The sequence below is a fragment of the Lissotriton helveticus genome, chromosome 3_1, assembly GCF_964261635.1.
Source record: "Lissotriton helveticus chromosome 3_1, aLisHel1.1, whole genome shotgun sequence".
Taxonomy (NCBI): Eukaryota; Metazoa; Chordata; class Amphibia; order Caudata; family Salamandridae; genus Lissotriton; species Lissotriton helveticus.
The window spans coordinates 418,023,937-418,041,739 of record NC_136061.1 but is presented as its reverse complement, the minus strand read 5'-3'; the positions used below and the strand labels follow the sequence as shown (position 1 = coordinate 418,041,739).

The 17,803-nt window shown below is 42.9% G+C and overlaps 2 protein-coding genes across 5 annotated transcripts in view; one reads left to right on the top strand and one right to left on the bottom strand.

Moving 5' to 3' along the window:
* The window catches only part of CARF (calcium responsive transcription factor), a 434,709-nt gene extending 422,348 nt beyond the window's left edge, over positions 1-12,361 (bottom strand). For 2 of the 3 annotated variants that reach the window (XM_078680246.1, XM_078680247.1), the window contains exons 1-2: positions 12,286-12,361; positions 3,963-4,066 (exon numbers count right to left, since the gene is read on the bottom strand). In XM_078680246.1, the coding sequence (XP_078536372.1) occupies positions 3,963-4,055 (93 nt within the window). In that variant the 5' untranslated portion in view covers positions 4,056-4,066; positions 12,286-12,361. Of the gene's footprint in view, positions 1-3,962; positions 4,067-12,062; positions 12,131-12,285 lie in introns of those variants that run through there. The other variant, XM_078680245.1, reaches the window with a different exon arrangement.
* A 170-nt stretch (positions 12,362-12,531) lies between these two features.
* Positions 12,532-17,803, top strand: part of WDR12 (WD repeat domain 12) — a 289,880-nt gene continuing 284,608 nt past the window's right edge. Inside the window, exons 1-2 of one of the 2 annotated variants that reach the window (XM_078680243.1) lie at positions 12,532-12,667; positions 13,019-13,227. In XM_078680243.1, coding sequence (XP_078536369.1) covers positions 13,187-13,227 — 41 coding nt within the window. In that variant the 5' untranslated portion in view covers positions 12,532-12,667; positions 13,019-13,186. The remainder of the gene's footprint in view (positions 12,668-13,018; positions 13,228-17,803) is intronic. The other variant, XM_078680244.1, reaches the window with a different exon arrangement.

Genomic DNA, 17,803 nt, shown 5'->3' with positions numbered 1-17,803 from the left:
TTGTGGTATGTGTGTTATTTATTGCAGTGGTGGTAGCATTACAAAAAACAACTGTTTCCCATCCCTCCCACCTCCAACACCAAGCCCCCAATTAGGTTGAGTCCCCCAACCCCCCAATTAGATTGAGACCCATTTAAACCCCAACAAGAGATTAGAATCTGAGAGCCCTAGAGCTACAAGGGAATTATACCAGAGGGACTGGGAGTCACCGGCGTACAGCCCTGCCGACTATAGCTTAGTTGCCGAGCTTGTTGTTTGAGGGGACTTACTAACATTACATATAACATGGTAGGTATGTAGCGATGGCTGCATTAAGGTTGTGTCCCTCCATTTAATTCCCTTGAACAATTAACTGATTGGCAGGGTCACTAGGGCGATGAGCACGAGGTTACAAGTCTGCATATTCTCAAAATTTCTGGCATGTTACATTGTAGCTATGTTGGTGGTTTAAGATATTCCTGTGATCCGGATGTTACTGCATCTTGATCTGGCTTCCAAATCTACGCTTTTTGCCTTGATCACATTAAGTATTTCGGCAATCTGTAGTAGCTGTTCCTTTGAGTCTGTTTGGAGGTCTTCTGCGTCAGGTACTCTATTTTAAGGAACTTCAATCCAGGTTTCATGTTTATCCACACGTTGTTTGACCTTGTTGGGGCGCAAGGTGAGGATTTCTAGTTTAGATTCTATAGCTAGCAGGCTGGCTTTGACATCTTTCAATATGGTGTGTAGGTCTTCGTCTTGCGGGGTAGTTTCTTCCGTGTCCATTGCAGCTGAGTCAGCCATAGACCTGCTATCTAGCTGACGAGTAAGCCTTCTGTCAAATGTCTGCATTGCTTGTTTTGTGCCATGCTTTCCCATGTTAGTACGTTGAGATAAAGTACCGTTTCGCTCAGGGATTCGATGTACCTGTGCAGGCACTGCGCCCTTCAAAAGTAGGATGGCTATCTAGCTGACGAGTAAGCCTTCTGTCAAATGTCAGCTTTGCTTGTTTTGTGTCATGCTTTCCCATGTTAGTGTGTTGAGATAAAGTTCCGTGTCGAGGCAGGGACTCGATGTACCTGTGCAGGCACTGCGCACTTCGAGAGTAGGATGGGTGGTCTGAGGGGGTAGCAGTAGCAGCCAGCACTCTTTAGAGTATTGTATTCTAGTTTTTGGAAGGGGTGGTGATAGGTGCAGATTGACTTGTGGGTGACGTCAATTCTTTCTTTTTTTCCCTCCTTCATGCCTGTTACAGTGTACAGCGTTCAAGCCTGGGTCTCAGTGGCTCACAAAGTGGGGTGCGTGCTGATGTATGTTACACTTGTTCCACCCTGACGTTTCTTGTCTCACGTCTTAGTTGTTACTCCTGTAGTGTTAGGGTGTTCTTCCCTTGCAATTAGCTCACCTGTGGTGCTTAGATGGGGCGCTGGGAGTGGGCGCTTGATGCTGCTTATAGGTCCATCTGTTGCAGTACAGCGAGGCGCGCTTTGTAGCTCAACCTGTGCTCAGGTCAGTACAGGTGGTTGCAGAGAGGGGAATGCAATCCGGAAGGTGCTCTACTTTTTGGCATACAGCTAGTTTTCTTTGTTGTTTGCGGCTGCTTGGGCCCCGGAACCTGAGCCAGCCGATGTCTGTAAGTTTATTGCAGATATGGTGCGCTCTTAGGCGATGTTCATGCCCTCATTGTAGTAGATTGAGGTAGGATTTTGAGCTCGGCCGGTAGAGCCTTCTTAGTGAGAGCCATCTTGCTGCACAGCAAAGCCACGCCCCCCCCCCCCCCAATTAATGGACATAATTATCAATTAAATATCTAAACTTTTCATCCCAATGTGCTACAAACCCAAAAACCGGCTACTGAATTAGCAATTTCTAATTGTAAGATTTTTAATGAAATGTAATTTAAAAAAAATGTAAAGTGCAATAAAACAAATTATACATACATATTATTATAATAGTTATAACTCTTAAATAACTAATATATATCAAACTAATTAAAAACAATATTATATATAAACTAGAATAAATAATATTGTACCCAACGATATATAAAATATATATATTAAACACAAATATTGTTCGTTTAGATATTATGTTCCACAATATTTTGGGATCACATAACCTGGGCATTATATTTGTGACCCACAATATTTTTGCATCAATGTTCTGGCCAAACACCATTTAAACTTCCCTGTTCTGCATCCAAATGGAAGCAGGACGACTCATTTTGGATGTTGTCAAGTTTATTATTTTATTAACAACAATGGGTTGAAACTGAGGTACGGTATTTGATGATTGTGGGTATTGATCGTCTAGATTTTAGCGACCACAAGTAGCATGGTATGTTAGTCATGAAGGTATACTCTGTCTCAATTCCAATGGTAAATAGGACACCAAAGAGTGGGAAATCTTGTCTGGTACCCTGAAGCAATGATAATTTCTCTACATCAATCCATTATTTCTCACTCCCGCAGCCAGATTAACTCTCTATAAATATTCACACTTTGCAGCCCCTAATCAATTTTAAGAATACCTTAAAAGCTTGTGTTTTCTCTGAATGGTAATTTCACGTTCCATGTATGGTCACCTCTGTTTCAATGCTTACCTTAGCGCAAAGAGACTCCCCCTGGAGGGTTAGCAGCGCTTAACAATGACCCTAAATATTATTATTAATAATAAAGCTAACTAGGTCCTCACCAAAGCAGTTTTCCCAACTAACGTTTTGGGCTAAGAACAGTGCTTTATTATATATGTATAATTTTAAATGATTTCATTGCATGTGCTTTGAAGGATCTAATATAAGGGTGATCCCACTTACAGAAGCTGTTGATTGATAATACCCTTAACATAAGGAAACAAGCAACTGTGCAACATACAAGTCTTTCATCAGTGTTGAAAATAACACCCTCTTCCCCAGATTGGAAAGTGTTTTCTATTTGATTATGGTAAATTGGAGCGAATTATTATTCTTTGGGGGGGGATGCTGTAGAGAACTCATGAATATGTTTTCATCATTTGATCGATATCCAAAATAGGCAAATTACTTTGTGTGCTATTCAAATCATAGTTTTAATTCTATACATGGGCTGCATAACTTATGACCTGATTACAATGGTGGTGGGACCGCCACTGACAGCACCTCAGTGGCGGTCCGACCGCCTACAGCCCTTCTGTCCAACCGCTGCATAACAATGTTGGTGGTCAGACCCTTGTCTTTCAGGAGATGGACCGCCACCTCCATCAGGGATCAGTGATCCCGACGGGATGGCAGTCGGAATCGTTATCCTGAATGGAGGCAGTGACGAGGCAGGCACTGCCATTGGGATTACGATGTCCTTTTCCAACATCGCATTTATGGTGGTCCTACTACCATGAAAAGGCTGTCGGAAAGGTCCTTTGGGGGCCCAAAACAGGGACCCCATCCCTCGTGGGCCACTGCAAAGTGGCCCTGAGGGCACATGCAGTGCTTTCACGCACCTCCATGCACACTGTACACTGTAACGCATGGTGCATGGCACACTGTGCATGGATGTGCACAAGGTGCTTCTTTACACTGCGGCTTGTACTGCGGCCCTTTTCCTGGGCTGCAGCACAAGCCGCCATGTAAAAGAGCACTTTCCGACCGCCAACACGGTGGGCCTATACTAATGCGGCAGTCAGACCGCTTGTCTGGCGGTCTCCTGACAACCACAATAGCTGTCTGCGGTCCGACCGACTGCTATCCAAATGAGGCCCTTAGTTCCTCGCAGGTAATGAACGATAAGAAAGATGTAGCAGCTCATTCTCCACTACTCTGCTTTCTGAACAGTTGACATGGACAGCAGACACTCATTCAAACACTTGGTAACATCTGAAGGATTACAGTCATTATAACAAAAACCATTGGTGCCCTCTTGCTGCCTCCAATTTTGGTGCAAATATTAAATGGACAACAATCCTCTTTTTAGTGGATTAAAATAGAACATCTTACAAACACCAATTCCTACCTGGAATATTTGGCCATTTGATTCAGGCTGTTCTGTGCTACTGATGTTTTCGGTCAATACCTTATCACTTTCCTTCCTGCTCACGTCATCCATGTTGTGACTGTCTGAAAATTGTAAAACAATGTGGTTGAGTCAGACTTGCGTTTAGCTATTTGACAGTGTGCCCCAATTAAGTCAATAGCGTCCTTAATTATCAAACTACATGGCTTTGACAAACGTATCTCTCTTTAAGCACCTAACATAGCCATGTCTTCCAAATGCTTTGCCTCGTCAGTGAGCGAACGCCAGGAGTAAGTTGTTGCAGAGCTAGGTCAGCTTACTGTAGGTTAAGAACAAGAATCTTCATTGATGGCTTCATATAAAAGGAGTAGAGGGAGAGTTACAATATTTTGACAGAGTGGTCAAAACATTATCCTAGTCCGAGATTAGATTTCCCAAATATGTTATCCACATTGTGAAGGGAGAAATTTAAAGCAGTATATTAACATAAAAAGAGGACAAAGGGGCACTGTTACCAAACTCTGACATGGCTGCCAGAACATTGCGCTAGTCAGAAGATGGCATTACCAAATATGTAGCACCCATTTTTATGGGAAACATGTTAAGAGCCTGTTAAATAGCCATCATTACAAAAGTTGCGACATCAGTGTTAATGGTCCTAAAGTATTCAAGAAATTTGTAAACGCATGTAAACAGAACATTCAACCGATCAGCATGTGTCCCCCTTGGAATGAAAGTGTAAAAATATATTAAGTCTCTTCAACATTCAAATAGTGTATTTCATTAACATGCAGAACAATTTCACCTTAGTATATCAGATACCAGTGTATTGAATTTTTTTTTTTTAAGTGATAGTTTTCAAATATGAGTTTAGAAAAACATTTGTTCTTCCCCCCTACACTGACAACAATACCAATAGTGAACTAAGAGGCAAGTCAGTTATGTGCACTCTTAGGGTGGCCTAGGTTCCTATTATACATGACCAACATTATAGTTTATGAAACCAAACACAGGAGAAGGTTTTGTACAGCACACATCCTAAAGTCATGTATTTCAAGGTACTCTTAAATGCGACGATAAAAGAAAGGAGGGAAAGTGAACTAAAACAATTGTCATCGATTACACAATTTGGTAAAGTGGGGAAGCTGGGATTATATAATTCCAGATTTTCTGGTTTCACACTGTACAATTCAGCCACTTGATGTATATGCTTTGTTTCCCCTATACCCACCTTACTGACCCCTTCCCAGCCTGGATCGCCACCCTGCTGGCATCGATGCGGCCCTCGGTCACATCACATACCAAGCTTTGTGGCCCTTGGGAAAATGTTTGCAAGTACCCATGGACTAGATCAAACAAAGCAGTAGGAAATAACCTAAAGTTATTTTCTAACTACATGGGAGATATTCAGCAAAAGTGGGTCTTTGGCATCAGGAAGTCCAGGTACTAGTGTTGCCGAATGGGCACAGAATTCAACCAACTGTCAGGATAGGTAACGCTAACAAATTCACTTTAAATGTTAAGAAAACCCACTGACATGCATCGATAGAGACTACAGCACTGTGACATCTTCAACCAAATACCACTTCGTAATGCCAAAAATAACACTCCAGGCACAGATATTTCAAAGAAGTTGTTACAACTTAGGGATGCTAATTTTGTACACATAAGAAACCTTCAAACTACAAACGTGCTTTTTATTATCATTACCAAGAAAAGTGTGCATATGTTTCCTTTTACAGGTGTATTGACCAGTACCAACATGGATGAGGCCTAGAGTGCAATCAAGCCACTCGTTCATATTCTGAAATGACATTAAGAATAAGAAAAAAAACACATACATATTTATTACATAGCGGCTGGTGGGTGGCAACAAAGTGCCTTAAACATGACTTGGAAAATTGTGATGATTGCTCGTAAAACATCACAATTAGGGGGTGTGTCAGGTCAGAAATTGTATGTGGTAGTATTCCCTATTTCCGAATTGCAAATGGTAAAGTTTACATGGTGGCTTATATACCATGATATTCTAAGCAAGTACGAGTTGGCAACCACAATACATATAGCAATATCAAGGGAGCAACACCAGTTTTTGATGTTGCATCAGTGGTTGTAGGACTGGCAAGTTTTACTGACTCAACGCGAAAATGGTTTGTTGACACTGAACGATAGAATCTCAAGAAAGGAGCCACAACACTATTCAGCCGGATTACTCAACATATTAATGGTTAAGCATGCTTTGAGTCTTCAATCCTGGTGCAATTAATAAATACTTACACATCAGCTCCAGTTGTAATGGCTGAAGGTGTTCTCATTACATCACCTCTTTCCACTGAAAGTCCATTTTCTCATTCTTTTCCCACAAAACAACATTTCATTTACTTACATAGTGCTGAAAGTTCTAAACAAACAACTCATTGCGCAGAGGCAATACAGGTAGTTACCCATCAGAGACATTGAACTTTGGCAGCACTACAAGGCAAATATGCAGTTTTTCTCCACTCCACTGCAACTCCTACTAACTGTTAATATCTGGAATTACGTGGAAAATAAAGTTCCTCTTACGTTGGTGTTATTTGATGACCAATTTAGAGTAAGAGGTGCGCTCAAAACTCATCTATGTCCTAAAAAGCTAGTACAACTGGACTGCAATTATTTATGGTTCTTATCATTAAGGAGTCACCTCAATGGCATATGATGTCAACATAAATCACACAAAATAGCAAAAGTAGCACATTAATAACAAGAAGGCAGGGTAGTGAGATGAAACAACCTACACTGGGTGTGTGTGCTGTGTGATGAAATGATAAATACATTTCTGATTCAATACTGACCAGACTTCTGTACAACTGTGAAGTAAGTGGAAAAAAGTGTATCTGATTACCACCAATAGGACTTCCAACTGATATATGGTACATGTGATTCAAAGTCCAGGAAGTAGGGCCTGCCTCATACCTATTGCATAGCCAGATGACAAGCCACCATTTGCCAGTGAGAGATACAAGAGCTCCCTAAACAAATAAACGTAAGAATACCGAAGGGCTTGTGATCAGAGAAATATAAGGTGCACAGCCTAATATTCAACACACTTGATACTGGTTAGCTATTATCAGGTGCTGCAAAGGGTGAGTGGAGAGCCCTTAGAACCACTCAAAAGTGAGTAGACTACACTACCAACTGCAGAATTAACGGGGTTACCCAATGCACTCTTGGACAGTAAAACATTTGTTAAGTAACAAATAATGGATCAGTACAAAAGACAAAGCGACAGAAGGTTCTAGGAATCTCCAGAAGGAGAATTGTCCGTTGGAGTCCTATATTGTGTCAAACAGCCAGCCGACACGTGTTTCATCGCTACTGCAAATCTTCAGGGCTGAAAATACAAATAAGTAACAATGTGGCATTCTCTGTACGAGAGTACAGTCACAAGTGCAGCCTAACATTGTTTCATGCGAAATTCTAGTGCCGTTTCCACTAGTGTAAAACACCAGCAATAAACCTTGTTACATCTTAGTGCAACCAGAAGCATTCGTGTCGAAGTGCATCTACGACGCCGTCTTTTGACGTGTAAGTGACCAGGTGAGTAAGTGACCAGGTGAATAAGTGGATCTGGGTTAATATAACTCATCAACCACTTAATCAAACCGGACTGCGTAGTCTAAGATCTCATAATAAAGTAGCAATGCAAGTCCATCTGTATTCGAGTGCCACTGTACGTGTACGGATCATACATACTGCGTGTAATGTGAATAATACAGTAAATAAAGCATTGTGCAGTTGTGACTCAAAACCAAGGACGTACATACCTAAAAGGCTGTATTGAAAACAGAAGGTCTGTATAGGGATCAAACAAATGACAAAAGGGAGGAAAAACCCATCACAATTGAGTCCTATACGTAAATAATGGGGCAAAAAGAAACAAAGTAACTGAAAATATTAAAAAGGTAAAGAGTGCTCACGGATCCTTACAGTGTGGAGACCAGTTTCTTACATTTTCACCATTGATGGTCACGGGCCCGGCTAGGTCGGAATTATCACCAGCTGTGCGGTGAGCACTCTTTACCTTTTTAAGATTTTCAGTTACTGCTGCACTCGTACAGAGAATGCCACATTGTTACTTATTTGTATTTTCAGCCCTGAAGATTCGCAATAGCGATGAAACACGTGTCGGCTGCCTGTTTGACACAATAAAGGACTTCAACGGACAACTCTCCTTCTGGAGATTCCTAGAACCTTCTGTCGCTTTGTCTTTTGTACTGATCCGTTATTTGTTACATAACAAATGTTTTACTGTCCAAGAGTGCATTGGGTAACCCCGTTAATCCCTAAACAATTAAGTTGACCTACATTGTGACAACAGAAGTTTAGGCCAGCGTGTGATCCAGCCCATGTGCACTAGCTTGCTACCTCTACACCAGGTAAGGTGGCAGGTCCACTTGGGATTTGTATAGAATCTTCTTGGGATGGTGGAAGTATGCCGTGTGGGAGTGAAGAGATAGGCACGTAGGCAGGTAAATAATATACTTGGTTGCCTTAACAATTTTTTTTAATTATCTTTGTCATCCCTGATGCTTACAATTCAAATGGGGCATATAAAGATGACCCCTTTTCGAAACCACCATTGTTGGCCACGTCTGTGCCATCTTCTCCTGAAACCCTTCTCACATCAAAAAAATAAATTCGAGCTTATGGTTTTTAAAACTATGCATTTCTTAGTTATGTGGTAGAGATGTTCTCATAATCCAGACAAGCACATCAGGAAAGAGTAGCACTTCAGTCCAGAGAAGTTGAGTGTTCCCAGGACTAGTTGTGAATCCTGGGCTGTAGGTTCCTCTAGATCAGTGCATCCCAAACGTATTAGGACTGCAACCCAATTTTTACAGCTACCAACGTTGGTGAACCGCCGAACTATGATGGACATGAGGCGGGCGATTTTTGAATGTAACTAATGCATTGTGTGGTTGCGCACTGCCATGTACAGACAGCACATTTTCCATTAAAATGGCCGCTAAATTGCACAGACATACAATTTTATTGATAAAATGATATTGCGTGCAAATGATAATGTGTAGAAATCGGGTTTCTGTGAATATTTATCATTTGTGCATCACCAAGTAAGTGTCTTGATTTGTTTTGATCCCATTAATATCTTTGTTTTCATCACTCAGAATTACATTAAAATGTGCTTTATTTTTGCTTTCTAACTGCTGAATATGTGCAGTTCATTTACAGGTATTTACAATTTATGGTGTCTTACACAAAAATAACATCTTGCATACTTTCCTTTTTACACTCCCTGTACCCCAGCAAGATCACATCATTCTCTTTACTTTTCTTTCTCTGACTGCAAAGATAGGAGTTTGTAAACACCAATCAGCGTGTTAAACAAGCATTTGTAATGCAATAGGTCTCAAATTTACGAAAGTTTGAGCTACTTGCATTGTAAATGACAATGCCAAAAGCTTAAATTCTCGCAAATGCAGAACTTTAGATGTTCATTATCTTGAAAATCTTATATCTTTTGGTATTGGCTTAAATTATTGAATCAAAAAAAATGTTTGCCGACCTCATCTTAATAACAAAAATATATAAATTTGTTCTATGCTGTATTTTTTTCCTTTGTGCAACTGAATTAATACGTTTGCCTATCTTCCCCTGTGTATTGATTGCAGGGGATTCCCAGAAAATTGCAGTTTTCCCCAGACAAGTATTTTTCCTCCTCACAGTGGCTCACATTCACCAAATTGTCGCTTGTCATATTGCTGTCCACTCCCAAGAGAAGGTGACAGAACCCACTGGGATCAATCAAGGCAGGGAGGAAAAGCCTCTAGAATCTTATTTGGGGTAAAGGAATCCTGGAGTCCAGAGGAAGGTGACAGACATAACAGGAGAAAAGAGAGCCTCTATCAGGAGTACATGAGGGATACTAGGAAAGATACATAGGTGATCAGACTACTGTTGGAAAATTTCAGTGAGCCAGAAAGATGCAACAGATGGGCCCCCATTTCATTTCGGCTCAGGGTGTGTTTGTACTCCTTTTCAGGCTAGCCCAAAGTTTTCACACCAAGCAGGGTGGGTGCCAGCAAGAAACAACCAAGAACTACAGTACAGTTAAAATAGAAAATAGTATTTGCAATTTTTCTGTAAACTAAACTGACATATCTGGCTCGTTGGTCTGGTTTACTACTCAGAACACTAAATTGGGTTATAACCTGTCATTTCTAGTACTAGTATGTGTTTTATTACCTTGTTTAGTTAAACTTAACACATTTATATAGCCCTCTGTGGTGCCAGCTTGTCTGCTTCGGAATGCTCTGAGGGGTTTACCGTGACAACTTTCATATCGAAGTATTCTTTGGAATGCAAATATAATATTCTAGAACCAAGCATACCTTGAGAATATTTGAAATTGGACAACAGGCTATTGTATCTTAAGGCAGAGTCAGACATATGTTGAGCTGTGGCTGGTATAACTCTGAACAACTCTGCCCAAGCCAAATCTGCCTTTTAGTTCACCTCACAAAAGCTCATGCACCACAGCCTCTCCTACTTATAGCAAAACTGAGGAAAAGGAACCCCCCCCACATTGCACCATAAAACACTTATACAAAAGCTTATATTAAGTAATGCGTCATGAGACTGAGAAAGTTTCAATGTAGTAGTGCATTAAATGAGGCTTATAAACCATGAGTTTAATTCTCCTTTCAATCAGGACTGTCAAACAAGAAAAGTTTTGCTTATGAGCAAAGCGGTCAAAGAGCAGTCGCCACGGTATTCTAGAGTAGGGCCCTTATTATTTGTTTGACAGTCCTCCTGTAGGACCGCCGAGCCCATTCTGAGTTGAAAACAGGGCAGCTATACAGCCCGTTCTGAGTTGAAAACAGGGCAGGTATGCAGTCTGTTTGACTCATAGGAGAGCCTAACAAGCAGACCGCCGCCATGACAGCGCCTATGCACATTACTGCACAGTGTGGCATGCACCATGTTTTGCATGCCACAAAGGGCAGAAACAACGGTGCAAAAATAGGGAGCACAATATGCCCCCCTCCCTTGCAACCCTAAAGGCCAATCCACCCGGGGGGGGGGGGGGGGGGCAGTTAGGGACCCCTTACTTGCATGTCCACCACCATTTTCTTGCCAGGCTCTCCGCCAAGAAATGGGCGGTGGAAAATGCAAATCGGAATATGTTCAGCATTGCCGGCATCGGCAACACCAGTATATTCCTTCCCCTTCCCACATGCCACCAGATCCTGCATCCCAGGAGAGGTCCTCTGGAGGTTCGACGGCCACACTCGCTATGCAGTGGGCAGACCTGCAGTGGTGGCGGTGGTCGGACCACCACAGTGAGTACGGAGGTCCCAGGACCGAAGTACTCTTAATAACCACTTAAATGTTGCAGGTCCAAAAATAGCAGCCCTGTGGCAAATCGTGGGACTTACAAAGCGTTATAACTTCCTCCCAGAATAATGCCTATACATTTTATGAGAAGCCAAAAGAGTAAAGTTTGGTTAATCGGATTTTGAAATTACATTGGTCAAGATAATTGGCTTTTGTCAAAAGAATACGCACAGCATTTTGGCCTTTCGGTTATTGTTTTTTGCTTGCCACTCGTATTGTTAACAGGTTAATAATACTCATAAATAGCATCTGAAAGACTCGAGTATTTTGAAACAACATAAAAGCTTATATACTCCAGTGGGCTTGTATAAGAACGAATTGTAATTCTGGAAGAAGTTAAAATATATGAACAAAATATCAAGCATTTGAATAAAAAAATGCTGTATCCATGTTAGTTGTGGGGACATGGAGCCTCATTTCTTAAGACAGACTACCTAGGATTTTTTTCTCGAGGTGGATTTGTGTGATTTGCTTCTCGTACCCGTGTTTTGCTTACATTTTTAAATAATATATTAACACAAAAATTATATATATATATATATATATAAGAAACTTAATCCATTACAAAAGCGAAATTAATAATAAAAAGTCTCGGTCCAAATAAAAAAACGATTTTATTGCATTGAAAAATAAACCCTTTTAGTGTGAAAACTTTCCAAATGAACAATTAGCTCAATGTATAATTTCTATTTAAATCGCAACTTGCTGAAAAAGACTGCTCCCCGCCATGTTTGAAGCTCATAAACGCTGATGAAGAGGTTATTGTTGTGTGATACATTCTCTTGAAACGGGAATGAAAACGAACCAGTCTATATCTTCCCAATCACAACCTCCCTGAATCCCACGCGGAATAGGACTGAGAGCAGGAAGGCAAGCACAGCACCCGCCCCACTTGACACATATTTTCAAAACGAGTCTACTCAACCTCGTCTTCGATGCCGCCGACGCCACCATCCAGAACGAGGCTACGCTAAGGAGTGCGCAGACGCAGTTCACACGAGAGCCGCCTGTAGACATCTTAAACAGCCCCTACTGCGCAGGTAGGGTGGGTCTGTGTCTCAAATGGCATCCATGTTAAAGACAGGCAACCGTAATTATTTAAAAGCTGACTTTTTTGTAACTAAGCATTAACAAATCTAAAGAAAGTCAGTCAGACAGGTGATGCATGTAAGTCATTCAGGAAGTAAACGTTGAAATGGGAACTCGGCTTGAATAGACGTTTGTTTGCTTCTGAGACTTCAAGAAGGCAACGAACTGTTCCTCTTCCAATAGGGTCATCATGTTTTGTGACCATCGAAAACGAAAAGGTAGACATTTGCTGGCACAAACACTTGCCACTATTTGTCAAAAAGAGTAGCAGACAGAACAATAACATTTATATTTTCAGCTCGAATTATTGCCTCATAAGAAACTTTAATGAATATTTTCACTACTCAACTATTCAAATTACAAATACGTTTTGTATTAACCTCAACATTTATATTTTTATTTATATTGGTTTATTTGTGCAAACTTTTAAAGTGAATTGTAGACATCTAAATTTGGCTGGTTTTTTTCTTCTTTAATTTCGCAACTCGCATCATTGTGAGTTTACCGATAGATCCAGTAACTGTTAGAGGTTTCGGTCTTAACTCCTTAAACCTTATTTTCTCCCACAGGCTGAGGTAATCGACGACCGATAGATCATTTGGTTCTTGCTTGCGAAAACGCATTTGGTGGTCGATTATTCGGACTTCTGCAGACACGTGGTGTCTGTTTGTCAGGGTCTGAGAGTTGTCCCTGTTACCTTACCCCGTAGCCTGGTACCTTTAGTCTCCTGCCCAAGCATGGCACAAGTCCAGGCCCGCTTCTACACCCAGAACCAGAGGTGAGTGGGGAAGAAGAGATAGAGGAGACACGGGTTAGGACTGAAAACCTTGAAAGCAGATCGGAGTTTAGTAAACTTAAAGGCTAGACTAGTGGCGGCAAGTAATGACAAGGTTGCTGATGAGTCCAGATTGCACGATGATGTTTGAAGCTTGCTGGCAGGTGGCGAGTAGAGCAGCGAAGTCAATTGATTGAGACCTGCGAGAAGTAAAGAGGACTGAAACTGGAGAGAGACCGAGACTTAACTGCTTTTCCTGGGTTCGCTTGATTATATCAACCGTCATAACTTTCAATCGTTCTGTATGCATTTATGTGGCGTTTCTCTTTTGCTGTGTATGCCTATGTGTTACGTTTGACTGACCCATATTGGCGCTTTGAATGAGCCTTTCATCACAATCAGAAAACCTCTTAACAACCAAGTTTTCTGTCCTTAGGTGTGACATTTCCATGTTGTTCGTATGCTTATATGTGGCATTTCAATGCAATATGTGTTAGACTTTGAGTAACACTTTATTGTATGTGGTAGTTATGTAGTGTGAACCTAGCCATAACGTAGCGGAATGCAGTACGGGGTTTATTGCAAGTTAAAGATTTGTTTCCGAAAAAATAGAGAGAACCTTACAAAATATTCTTTTTGTATAATTACACGTTTAGGAACAGCTAAGAATGCAATTTACTCTTGGACAGAAAGCTGAAACTGACAGAAGGTGTTTTAGTCAAGCAAGTCATGGGCTCACTTGCATTTGAAGTGTTGCAAATTGTTCTATTTAGTCTAGAAGTTAGGATCAGCAAACATCAACTATTGTCTGATAATTTAATCCTATTAAAGCAACACAGATTACAACTCGTAGTACATCATTTGGTTAAATGAATTGTCAAAGTTGGACCGTGTGTTTGGTTAAATGAATTGTCAAAGTTGGACCGTGTGTTTAACCAAGGCTGAAATCATCTAGCAACCCATTATCACTGGTACTCGTTCTTTTGACCAGGGACAGATTCTTTAAAGATAGAGAAGGCCTTAGTACGATCTGAACCTGTGACCGCCAGGTTTTGGATATCATGATATGAATTCCTTGATACAAAATACCACCAGTCCAAACATCATGCATGTGGGAGACATTCCATCATTTCTCGTAGAATAGGCACTAACTGTGACTGCTGGCCCTGGGCACCTGTGGGATGTGGTGTGGATCACGGGGATGGCAGGCCTGGCACACAACACATAATAAGGAGACACCACACGCTTCGCTCTCTGTGTCGGCCGGAAGTCACGAGCGACCCCGGCCCGTTTATTTATGCTCTCTGGCCACGCCTGGCCAGAGAGTGATACATAGTGTGAGATCTGTTCCGGGGTGGGATGGCGGTCCCTGCAAAACTAGACTGCTACACCCCATCCCAACTTGGTCCTTTTTTTACTTCTTCCTTTCTGGTTCTTCACCTTGTCTGATACAGTTCAATTCAACACACAAGTCAACTAGCCTCCTGTTGGGCTCTGGGTTCTGCCTGAGGTTGTAATGATGCCGGTTGAGCTCTTGTTCGTGCTGGGGACTTCTCAGGCTGTGACCATACTCCACCCCTTGCATGTCAGGCTGATGTGAGCAGTCGGGCTCTGTTGCGTCCTGAGACATCCCATAGCCAGCGGTGTCTTCTTCTGTGACCGTGTTTCCTTCGGAAGTTCTGGGTAGATCTCCTCTCTGGGTTGACCCGACAGGACACGGGACTTCCTTGAACCGCGAGATGTTCCTGCTGATTACTTCGCCGTCACGCTCTGCGGTAATGGCTGTCCCTTGGGTCGACTTGACAGCCCACAGACCTGGTTCGTAGGGCACCCTATCACCTTACACCCAGGGGTTAGCACCCGAATTCTTGCGCTCCGTCGGCTACTGGCCTTATCGTTGGTCTGCTGTCGTCGTGCTTGGGTATGTGCCGGGTCATATAGTTCTGGCCTCTAGTTTTCAGTCATCGGCAATAGGTCTCGCCGAGTGCCGTTTAGCATAAGTGACCACGGGGATCGCTGTGTCGTGCAAAGAGGTGTACTGCAGTATTCTCCCAGGAAATGTTGTAGCACCGTTTCGGGGTCAGTGCCTTCTGCCACAGCTATGCGCCATATTTTTTTGATGGTGCGCATGAACCGCTCGACCTCGCCATTTGCTTGTGGCCACTGAGGTGTTATCCGGGGATGCTTGATCCACAAACGTGTCATAAACTCCTTGAATTCACTGACTTGAAACGGAGGCCCGTTGTCGGTTTTGATGATGTGGGGCAATCCAAACATAGTAAAGGATTTCTCTAGAATCAGCTGCAGGTGGGTGAAAGCGGTGGACGGCAGGATTTCGACGATTGGATATTTGGTATAGCTATCCATGAGGACAGCAGTGACTCTCCCATCCGGGAAGCTCCCAAAGTCGAGGCTCACCCATGACCAAGGTGATGGAGCAGGGTCTTCGGTGATTACCGGTGCAGAGACTTCCGCACTACTAGTGATCTGACAGTATTGCAGTTGCGCACGGCTGCTTCCACGCTACTCTCGAGGTCTGGGAACCACACCATCTCTCATTCTCGTTTTCATTCTCCCAATGCCTTGGTGTCCTTCGTGGGCAAGCATTGTTGCCGTTCCTCCAGGTTGTGTGGTATGACAATGCGTCTTCCTCTCAGCACCATGCCGTCTTCCGCCGAGCTGAGCTCGTTCTTAACTCTCCACAGTTTTCCTAGGCGGTTTCTGTCGGGCTCACTCCACTCTGGAATGTTCTGGAGGAATCCGTCCCACGACCCACTTTTAAGGGCGTTAGTCACCCGCTGAAGCACGGTATCTTGTCCTGTTTGCTCCTTTATTTCATCTAGCGATAGAGCCAGCGGGCATGACCACTGAGTGACCATTTTGACGAACTCTTCTGCCGGATTCTTGGCACCGGGCCGGTATGACAGCTCCATTTGGTAATGTTGTAATTGTATAGCCCATCTTTCAATTCTGGGAGGCGGGTTAGGTGCTGTCCCTCTGAATAGTGGAACCAAAGGTTGATGATCGGTTATGACTCGGAACGGGTGTCCACTTACGTATAGATGAAAGTGTTTGCACGCCCATTTGATGACAAGCGCTTCACGTTCTATTTGCGAGTATCTGGCTTCGGTGGCTGTGAGTGCTTTGCTGGCGAAGGCTAAAGGAACCCAGGTCCCTGGCTCAGTTTCCTCGGTAAGCAGCGCCCCATGGCCTACCGGGCTCGCATCGACTAGTAGCTCAGTGGTGCGCGTGGTATCTAAGTACGCCATGGTTGTGCTGTCTAGTGGGGCTGACTTCACCTGTTTGAATGCCTTGTCTTCCTCTGTGGACCAGATCCACGGAGCGTCTTTCTTCATTAGGTTTCTAAGTGGTTCTGCGATGGTTGCAAGATTTGGGATGAACCTCCCACAATATGTGGCCATTCCTAAAAAGCTTCGTACTTCTGATGCTTTGGTCGGGTCCGGAGCTAGTTGTATCGCCTGAGATTTTCGGGGGTCTACTTTGCGCCGTCTGAGCTGAATACGTAGCCAAAGAAGTCAATTGTTTTACAGAAAAACTTGCACTTTTCTTTGTGGAGTGTCACCTCATGTTCGGCTAGTCGCTGAAGCGTGGCTCGAAGTCTCCTGTGATGTTCATGGGAACAGTCCAGCCTGAACTGCCAAGCCACGCCTTCCCTGGACCGGAAACAAGCTTCCTAGGACCGGTTTCTGGCATTTCAGCCGTCTTCAGCCAGGCTTGCTTGAATCCAGTGGCAAAGTGAGCAAGGGACTCACGTCTGAGCATACCCTGCCAACTTATGGCGAACAAAGCGGTACAAAAGGGGTGGTGATGGACGGAGCATCTGAACCAATCAAACTCTCACACCCAGTCAAAAGATCTGGGTCTGAAAAGGCTTGGTCTGGTCTAAACTGATTAGTCTGCTGAGGTTTGACTAACAGTTGAATGGATTTGAAGAGCTCATTGGAGTTGCTGGCAGTCTCAATTTTTGTAGTGAAGTAGACACGTTTTGCTTCAATAATAGCCTCCTTATATTTTTCTAAATTTAAATTGTAGGTCACTTTATGCTCCTTGCTGAAGTCGGTTCTAAATGCGGCAGCCTTGTCATCAATCCCCACCTCTTGGTCCTCTGCCATTATCGTTCCGATCTTTAAGAAGGGAGACCGGAACAGCCCACATTGGTACCGTCCTATATCTCTCATAGACCCCACAGCGAAGGTTCTGGGGCGGTCCTCCTTAATAGGCTGTCAAATTGGGCAGATGCCAAGCGAATAATTTCGGAGGTGCAGTATGGGTTTCGGGTTGGAAAATCCACCACAGACCAGTGCCTCAATGTGAGAAGTTGGCCTGATGTATGATGTTCACTATTCTAGTGAGCACCTTGTATCAGTCCAAGCAACCCTTATGGAGGTGGTTGTAAAGTCAACCTTATAGACAAGCTATCCTAGGGGTAGCATGGACTAAGCAGTCTTAGGCTTAACTCAAGAGGGCATGTGAAGCCAGCTGTTTTACCATATGCAATCCTGTAATATCAAATGAAAGGACACTACACAAGTTATATATTATAAAAATATATGTATTT